The sequence below is a fragment of the Otolemur garnettii genome, unplaced genomic scaffold (genome assembly GCF_000181295.1).
Source record: "Otolemur garnettii isolate 467f Iridium unplaced genomic scaffold, OtoGar3 scaffold00165, whole genome shotgun sequence".
NCBI classification, from domain to species: domain Eukaryota; kingdom Metazoa; phylum Chordata; class Mammalia; order Primates; family Galagidae; genus Otolemur; species Otolemur garnettii.
In genome coordinates, this window is record NW_003852560.1 from 3,570,503 (window position 1) to 3,580,078 (window position 9,576).

Sequence of the window (9,576 nt, forward strand, 5' to 3'; positions counted from 1 at the left end):
TTTTTTCTGGCCGGGGCTGGGTCACCTCCGGTATATGGGGCCAGCGCCCTACTCCTTTCAGCCACTGGCGCTGCCCAGATTCTGCTCATTTCTAAGGGAGAGGGTATGAACAAAGAAAATTACTGATGGAAGGAGAGTGTAAACTTAGACTACTTTTGGAAATAGCACACATAAAGAGAAAGGATAGCAAAGATTTCATCTCAGATTGCATGCGTAAGGCACCCAACACAGGCCTTTGCCCAGAATAAGCTCTTCATAAATGTTATTGCACTTACTCACCTACCTCTGTCCCAACTGTCCCTACCCCCAGCCCCCCAGCAAATAATCCAACACAGCTCCCTCTCCATCGCTGTGACAAAAACATACAATGTTTATTGTCCTGCTGATGAGTGACAAATCTGGATAACCCTCGAGGCTCACTTCCTTCCTCCTTGGTAACTTGGTAGACAGCTGTCTCAGCTGGACACAGCCATCTGCAGAATGATGGCAAGGCCTGATTTGACAACCTTGTTCCTGGGCATGCAAGCTGTTTCCAGGGCCCTCAGGTGTACACCTGCCAGTGTGGTCCTGAAACAGAGATCTCTGGATGTGTTTTCTATGACTGCAAGACCCCCGGGGCCCCCTGGTCCTCTTTGGCTGCCTGGTGAGCATGCAACATGGTGTGTGTGTGAGGGGGAGTGCTCCCTCTTGCTCTTGGACGGCTCCGGGTCTGGAAATCTGGCAGTGGTGTTAAGAGAATATCTACACTCTGTCTGGATGAGAAAAACCAGGGTTTGCAGGATGACATGAACTCTGCGACTTTTTATTTTTATTTATTTATTTTTGCAGTTTTTGGCCGTGTTTGAACCCGCCACCTCTGGCATATGGGGCCAGCACCCTACTCCTTTGAGCCACAGGCACTGCCCTCTGCTACTTTTTACTTGAAAATTTGCCCCAATAAAGGCTCTACATTATAGTTCACCAGGGGCACTAGCAGTGTGGGTACATCACCCCCTTGAGGATGTCACCTCAACAGATTAAAAATATAAAACACATATATTTCACCAGAGGCACTAGCAGTGTGGGTACATAACCCCCTTGAGGATGTCACCTCAACAGATTAAAAATATAAAAACAAAACAAAACGTCAAGGCACAGATAAACAACATGCATGGTGACTATGGCCGTTCCTGGAATCTAGAATGAGCAACGTATGCTATGGAGAAGCAGAAGACAGCAATGGTCTTTCCTGTTTGCCTCCTACGCTGTAAGCAAGAATTTTACTCCTCCCATAGACATCTTTTCTGGATTTTACCAACATACCAGATTAGTCACATCCCTCATTTTCTTGCTAATGAATTATTCTCTCTCACTATAATCACAAAAATTCATTTTCATTACCTTTCTGCTAAACTCTAGTCCAAGCCCAAAGTTCACCTGCCATCATTGGTAACAACCCACTTTGCCCTAGCTCCCCTGGGAAAACTTACAAACTGTATCTCCTCCAACCTAAATCCCTCTCTCCTAAATCTATCCAATCTTCCTCAGCTCCCTCTTTCTTCACTGAACCTATTCCACCACCAAATTTCATTCATTCTGCCAAGTCTAAGATATTCTATTTTCAAGGGGAGAAATCTTCAGAATCACAAGTTGTATCAGAGTTACTAGAAAGCAAAATATACTTTGTAAAGTTCCGAGTCAGGCAGTGTAAGTCACTCAAGAGGGTGTGTATCTTAGACCTACAGTGTTTTACTGGATCCACTGTTTGGCGAGGGGCCATCCCGGGAAGGATCCTCTGCTATTTTAATGGCTTCTTCCATGGCTGCGAGAAGACCATTCCCACCTTCCCCTCTCAAAGCAGGACCGAAGCACTCGGGCCTCCGGATGAGCAATCTCACCACCACATTTGCGTTTTCTTCCACACTCTCCCCTAAAGTCAGAGGGGGAAGACAGTGGAAACAAACAAGAAAAAATTATCCAATGTACTCAGTACTACTGTGAAACCAATTTACAATCACTCACACTTGCATATGAAAAATGAAACACAACTATAGCCTAGGATGAAGCAGGGAAGGGGAGGGAGAGGGGAAGGGAGGGAGGTGGGTCAATAGAGGGAGGGTTGGTAGGAGGACCACACCTACGGAGCATATTGCAAGTACAAGTTGGATCTATCAGGCGTAGAACACAAATGTCTTAATGCTGTAATTGGGTAAATGAGGTGAAGGCTATGTTGATTAGCAGGATGTAAACACTCCAGTGTATACAAATAATCAACACATTGAATCCCATAACGGCATAAATGTATTTATGATCTATGTACAAATGACTTAATTTAAAAAAAGAAAAAAAATTATACAGAAGTTCTGAGCAAATAAATGTTAAATTAATCATTTCTAATTTTAAAATTAACAGAGACTCAAGAACATCCTAGTAAAGCCAATATTTAATCCAAATTATAGTTTTATGTATGTAAGATATGGTGAAATTTTCTTATACTTAAAATTTTCAAAGTGAAATATTATGGAGATATAAACTACTTATTCTCATGATTGTGATAATGGAAATGTCATAATCCTAAATATTACTAGAATCTAATTTTAAAAATGTCTGAGAATAGGGGCTTAAATATTTTAATTTAAATAAGAAAAGTACTATCAAAGAAATATTGTATAATAAATTATTACAGTGAAAAAGTCCTATTGGTTACAAAATATGTAACTTTTTTTATTGTTACCTCCTTCATCAAAATATTGGAATAAATCCTTATTATATAAATCTATTTGTATGCAGTTTTAATAACCAAAGATGACCTCAAGCAATCAGGTCCTATTTACCATTACAGAAGACAGCAAATCTGAGGAAGTCTAGGTATCTCTCCCCTTCAACTGGATTCCACCCAATGTCTGGGTAGCCTTTACACACCAGCATCTGGCAGCTCTGCAGTCCACAGCCAGCCAAATAACGCACAACCTACAGATAAGACGATTAGCAAAATGTCATCCCTAGGATGAAAAGTCATTAGATACGTAACACCGGACATGATAAATAATGTCCTCAAAATGTAATTTTGCAAATTCTTTTTAATCCATGATTATCTACTTGACTTTTAGTAAAACCTTAGAATTAAGATATATTTATATATATATTTAAATGTTAAGATATATTTAAATATTATAGGTGCTATCCTAATATTTACAAATAAACTCTATGAAAGAAAAATATTCCTAAAGCAACTCAAATATATATTTACATATACAAATATTTATGAAGAAACTGTGAAAGAAAAATATTCCTAAAGCAACTCAAATATATATATATTTCTATATATATATATATATATTTCTGAAGAAACTCTATGAAAGAAAAATATTCCTAAAATTTATATCATTTACTTTGAGACATTTACTTACAGAAGTCATAGTATTAGATAAACTTCAAAACTGACTAATGACCACTAGCCCAATGTAAATACTGAAACTGTCTGAGATACAGAAGGATCTGATCTAAGATGTAAAGCTTTTTTTTGTTTTGGGTTTTTGTTTGTTTTGTTTTGTGACAGGGTCTTGCTGTCTCCCAGGCTGGAGGGCAGTGGAATCATCACAGCTCAATGCAGCCTCAAACTCCTGGGGTCAACCTCCTGTCTCAGCCTCCTGAGTAATGTGGACTACAAGTGCACACCACCACATCTGGGTAACTTTTGTTATGTTTTATACAAACAGGATTTTACTATGTTGCCCGGACTCCTGGCCTCAAGTGATCCTCCTGCTTCAGCCTCCCCAAGGTCTGGGATTATAAGTATGACCCACTATGCCCTCCTTGAGGTACAGAGATATATTGAAAAGTAAATTGTTTCCAAAATGAGGTATCAACTTAATGGGGAAGGAGGTATGAGAACACACATAGAGAAAGAAAGAAGACCTAAGCTTAGATTCAAACAGCTTGGCTCAGATCAGACCTGCTTAGCTTACTGGATATATCATTTTGAACAAGTTACTTATACTTTTAAACCCAAGTTTCAATGTCTAGAAAATTTGTGATAATACTACCCACTTTCAGCCTTGTTGAAGTTAACACATTATATCTCTGCACAGCTTTTACCTTTTAAAAGGCTTTGTTTTATAAGAATGTTGATCCTCTACAATATTTCATACATATTCAGTTCTAAAAGAAATCCCTACGGAAGTTTTACCAATGAACGTAAAGCTGTTAGAAGAACAACTTATCAAACAGATTGAATTACACCAGCTCAAGCTAAATGAGTTTTAAAAAGAAGTAACACAGCTAGAATAGTTTATATCAACTATATTGAGGTATACCTGATGTACAACAAAGTAATCTATTTCAAATGTTTTCAATGAGCTTTGAGAGATGTGCACATCTGTAAAAAATGTAAATCAACATTTTTATCACTCCTCAAAGTTCCATGGTGCTCTAAGCTGTCCACTTCTCCCTGTGCACCAGTTCCAGACACTCTGTTGCCTCTCGCTATAATCAGAGAAGACACATACATGTTATCATGCAGCTTTCCGGGCCTGGCTTCTTTCACTGGGTATAGTGAGCTTTGAGATTCTTTCACACAGTAGCTTATGCCAGTACTTTTTTTCTTTTTTATGGTGGAATAACATTCCACCCTACGTGGATGTACCACAGTTTTGTTTTTCACTTCCTGTGCTGATGGATATTTGAGTTGCTTTCACTTTGGGGCTATGATGAATATCAGTTATCAATAGTGTAGATACACATTGGTGCATTATATGCTTCAAGTGTGGGGCCTTGTGCTGGAATACATAAAGGTATGTACGATAAATACGAGGATGACGTGTTAAAACATTTTAAGAAATTTGAACTGTATGATCACAGCAAAAATGGCAGCAGGTATCACGCAAAGACAAAAATACCTAAGAATACAGATACAGTCGGTTGATTTCTGTTCCATGGGGGAAAAAAAATGCTTGCAGTCAGAGGAAATACCATATCTCAAATTTCTTGTTATTTAAAACTTCTAACTAGAACATAACATACAGTATATAGAAGAATTGCATAGAATGTCATTTATAACATATTATATAATGTATAACGCTAATTACAATTCTAATATACTATAATTCTAATACCACCATAATACAGTTTTTTATATTTAAACAAGCTCAAGAAAGAACTATGAACAAGCACAATTCACAGAAATACACAGGGCAGGAACATCGCTCACTTTTTCCAGATCTGGCTCACGCAAAGCTAAGGCTAGTTCATTATTATCCATCACCGAGGCTGCGGCTACATCCAGTGGCGTTGACCCTCTCATAGCTGGTGAGGCTGTTAATTCAAATGAAGATGGAATAAAGCCTGGATTGTGTGGTGCAGCTACAAATTTCATATAAATATACACTAACTCTTACATTTTAATTTCTAAACATCACACATACGGTACAAATCTAAATTGATTTAAAGTTTGATTTTTTGAAAAAAGTAGTCATTTTTTAATTGACAAAAAATATATGTGTTTATCATATACAACATGATGTTTTGAAATATGGAGACATTGTGAAACGACTCAACTGAGCTAATTAAAATAGACACTACATCACACACTTTTGTTTTTAGAGCTGAGAACACTCAAAATCTAGTCTCCGCAATTTTTAAGCATAAAACATGCCGTTCCTAATTGTGGTCACCACTTATTTCTCCTACTTCAATGAAATTTTGTATCCTTGAACCAACATCTCTCCAGCCCCCTCCTCCCAACCCCGGGATTCTGCTCTCTGCTTCTACGAGTTCAATGTTTTTAGAGTTCACATAAAAGTGAGATTATGTGGTACTGTCTTTCTATGAAGGGCTCATTTCATTTAATATGATATCCTCTAGCTTCATTCATGTTGTAATTGACAGGATTTCCTTCTTTATAAGGACTGAATAATATTTTTTGTGCATCTATTTCACATTTCCCCTGTCAATTCAGTATCATAGCTACTGTGGATACTCCCACCTTGAACATGAGAGTGTAGATATCTCTTTGACATGCTGATTTCATTTCCCTTCATTATACACCTAGAAGTAAAATTCTTGAATCCTATGGTAGTCCTATTTTAAATTTTTTTGAGGAACATCCTTACTATTTTCCAAAATTGTTGTACTAATTTATATTCCCATCAATGGTGTGCAAGTTTCTCTTTTCTCTACACCCTTGCCAACAACGATCTCTTGTATTTTTGATAATAGAAATTCTAAAAGGTGTGAGGTGATACCTCACTGCGGTTTCCAGTTGCACTCGATTAATGACTAATGATGTTGAGCATTTTTTCACCTACCTGTTGGCCATTTGTAGGTCGTCTTTTGGGCAGTGTCTATTCATATCCTTTGCCAATTTTTTAACTAAACATTCAGTTTTTAAATGCAACATATGTGTATTATTTTGATCTAGAAATTATTTAAAAGTCATAGATTTACTTACCAAGACCAACACTGCTGTTCTCCAGTAAATAACTGAGATGATCAAACATAGCTTTTTGATTCTGCCTACTTATACGACAGAAGTAACAGAGAAAACGGCAGCAGTTGGCCACCATCTTGGGAAACGTGATTTCCTGTGTAAAGAGCGCTTAGTTAGCTAAGGAAAGCAAATAATCTTTATAAAATTGAGTTCAGAAATTGAGGCCACATTGTCAATGCACATGCATCCAACTGTGCCAAACTTTAGACACTGAAGTCCTTCAATGTGTAGACTATGATTCACCTTGTCCTTGAACCACTGAAAATCAAGCCTGAAGCTAACTCATTATCATCAATGGGTAAGATGTGGAATTAACTCATAGCCCTAAATTTAAAGGTGGCATAAGCCTGGTTTAGGAATCAGGCAGACCCAGTTGCAATTCCTGACTACTGCTATTATCTGTGCTTCCATGAGAAATTATGCAATCTCCTTTGTTCTGTTCTATAATACGGATAAAAATACTTACTTTAGGTAAAGGGGGGGAAAGATTCATTGAGATAATTTCCAAAAAATATACAGTTCAGTACTTGGCACAACACAGTAGAGTATTCTTATCGGTATTATCATTATTATCATCAAGATCTCAGGGATTTTACATTGCTCTGATTTGCATCTGCTAGGATGGGTCCCTAACTGGTTGGTGGCCCCACCAAAGACATCTCCCTTGAGGGCCAGATCTTGTCACAGGATACCCCAGGTGTTCCCTGATGTCCTTCCCTAACAGAATACTGTATGTTATAATTACTTTTATAAGTCTAACTGGAGACAGGTTGCACATGGGAAATATGGACATATTTCTGTATTGTGACAAGTATGGCTTGAGATTGAAAATAGAGAAATATTAACATATTTTACATATCAGAGGTTGTGAAACTATACTGATTTATATGAAATTGTTTAGTATATTATTCTCCAATTTATATTTCAAGGAATTTCATTTAAATTGTAGTCATTTAAAAGTTCACTATGGAGTCTTAAAACAAATACATTCCAGAGTATCATCATCAAATCTTGAGCTAATAAGAAATTTGGTGAAACCAACCATCGTCTGAATCATAAGGAATGGCTCAGTCTGAAGAACATGGGCTTGTTATGTGATGGGGACTGACTTATAATTCAAGTCAGTTGATATATATTATAGTTACTTAAATTTTAAAGGTTTAAATATCCCCTAAGTGGGAATAATTTAGGAAATGACAAATTATACAGCACAAGGCAGAAACTTTTATCAATACCAGGCGGGGAAAAAATAGTAGCACATCTAACTCACTAAAGTTTGTATTTTTTTCCAGAAAAATGTTCTTTATTGGTTTCATATTTGTATTGAGTATACTGGATACTTAATTTTATATTCTTGAGATACTTTACTAAGAAGAATGTGCTTCAATTCCATCCAGTTAAAAACAAAAGATGTAAAGTCTCCATCTTGTTTATGGCTAAATAGTATTCCATGGTATATACCACAGTTTGTTAAGCCATTCATGGGTTGATGGGCACTTGAGTGGGCGATGGGCTCAACTACAACTTGAACTTTAAAGGAATACAAACAATGTAGCCTAATCATTTGTACCTTCATATTAAACTGAAATAAAAATAAATTTTAAAATGTTCTTTATAAAATAGTCCTCCTAAAAAGGAATTAAGACATTTTCATTCAGAACTAGCAGTCCATGTACTCCAGGACAGTCACCACATAGTATCCCTTTACCTTGGACTCTCCACCTCCAAGGACATTCACCATGACCTCCATCACAGTCTCGTGCATCCCCAGTGCCCTCATGAGATTAGGGTGTTGATAGAATACTTTGTTATTCATGATATCCCTGGAAAAAACAGTGGAGGTGTGAGGGAAAACACAGAGATCAGGAAAAAAATTAAGATTTATCTGAGATTGTGATAAATCTTTTAGAAATAATTTATGTGGATTGAAAAGTAAGAGTAATCATGGGTCAGCTACAGAAGTTAATGAAGGCAATCATGTTTTCATCAAAAATATCGACTGTCTACCAAAAGTGATACACAGGGTCTACCCTTTTCAATGATGTGAAATGTATTAAATATGTAAACATCAGTTTGCATGAAATATACTTTGGACATATCATTCCTAAATTTGTGGCCATCCAGCCAGGAGCCCAACCTTCTGTAGAGAAATATGAATCAGTGTTATACTATCCTTATTATAAAAAAAATCCTATGAAAATTCTCGATATATAAATATCTCTGCTTTTCATATACTACACGCCATTCAATGTGTAAAATAACAGTAGTGTTTCCTGTCATATTCCTATTACCATTCTAGCAAGATGTTGTAAGGATGCATAGTCATTCTCCAAGAGGAACTGAATACATGTGAAATCCAGGCACAAGCCATCCAGGCACAAGCCATCCAGCCATTAAAACGGACGTTCAATTTAAAGCAACAGCAGCAGATGGTCCCTAAGATGCTTCATGTTCTCATCGCTGAATTAAATATTCCTGAAACACGTGTGTCAAGGTATTTTGAAGAGTCTTAGTGTTCAGGAGACAGTATCCCTCATTGCAAATAAAGATCTCTGTCGATTTCTATTTTAACATAAATTAACTCAATGCTAAGACTCTTTTCTATAAAACACTTTCTTGCCAGAGCAATAGGAAGAAAATAACATACAGTTTATGAGAAAATTGAAACCTCTCTTCCAACTGATTAATTGAATCACTCACCTATTCATTTAGTTATATGCTCAACTTTAATCACCTCGGCTATATTCAAAAAATAGACTAGTATGATTCTTGTGTGTATGTTTAAATAAAGGAAGCTTTTGGGTAGTCCAGCTCAGAAAAATACTTTGGGGCCCAGCCCTAATATAGGTGTGATCTTTTTTCATGTAAGAACTAAGATAAACAAAGCCATCTTTTTCCTTTTTGTTTTTTCATCAATTCAAATCTTTTTGAATGCAGTAATGTTGATTTTAAAACCTTGGGTCCTTTTAGTTTGAGGTAAATTAAACAGATTATAATTCTATTGCCCAGTAGTTCAGACTATGACTTATCTAGCATGTTTGTTGTGTGAAATGTTTCTAATACCACAAAAATGTAGCATTTTAGGTTTTAGTATCACTTTGAGTTTTTTT

The 9,576-nt window shown here is 36.6% G+C and overlaps 1 protein-coding gene across 1 annotated transcript in view; it reads right to left on the reverse strand.

Moving 5' to 3' along the window:
- Positions 1-9,576, reverse strand: part of RYR2 (ryanodine receptor 2) — a gene marked incomplete at its 5' end in the record, with an annotated part of 583,561 nt that overhangs the window by 201,149 nt on the left and 372,836 nt on the right. Inside the window, 5 exons of the mRNA XM_023519246.1 lie at positions 1,723-1,909; positions 2,814-2,949; positions 5,189-5,292; positions 6,428-6,560; positions 8,175-8,289. Of these exons, the coding sequence (XP_023375014.1) occupies positions 1,723-1,909; positions 2,814-2,949; positions 5,189-5,292; positions 6,428-6,560; positions 8,175-8,289 (675 nt within the window). The remainder of the gene's footprint in view (positions 1-1,722; positions 1,910-2,813; positions 2,950-5,188; positions 5,293-6,427; positions 6,561-8,174; positions 8,290-9,576) is intronic.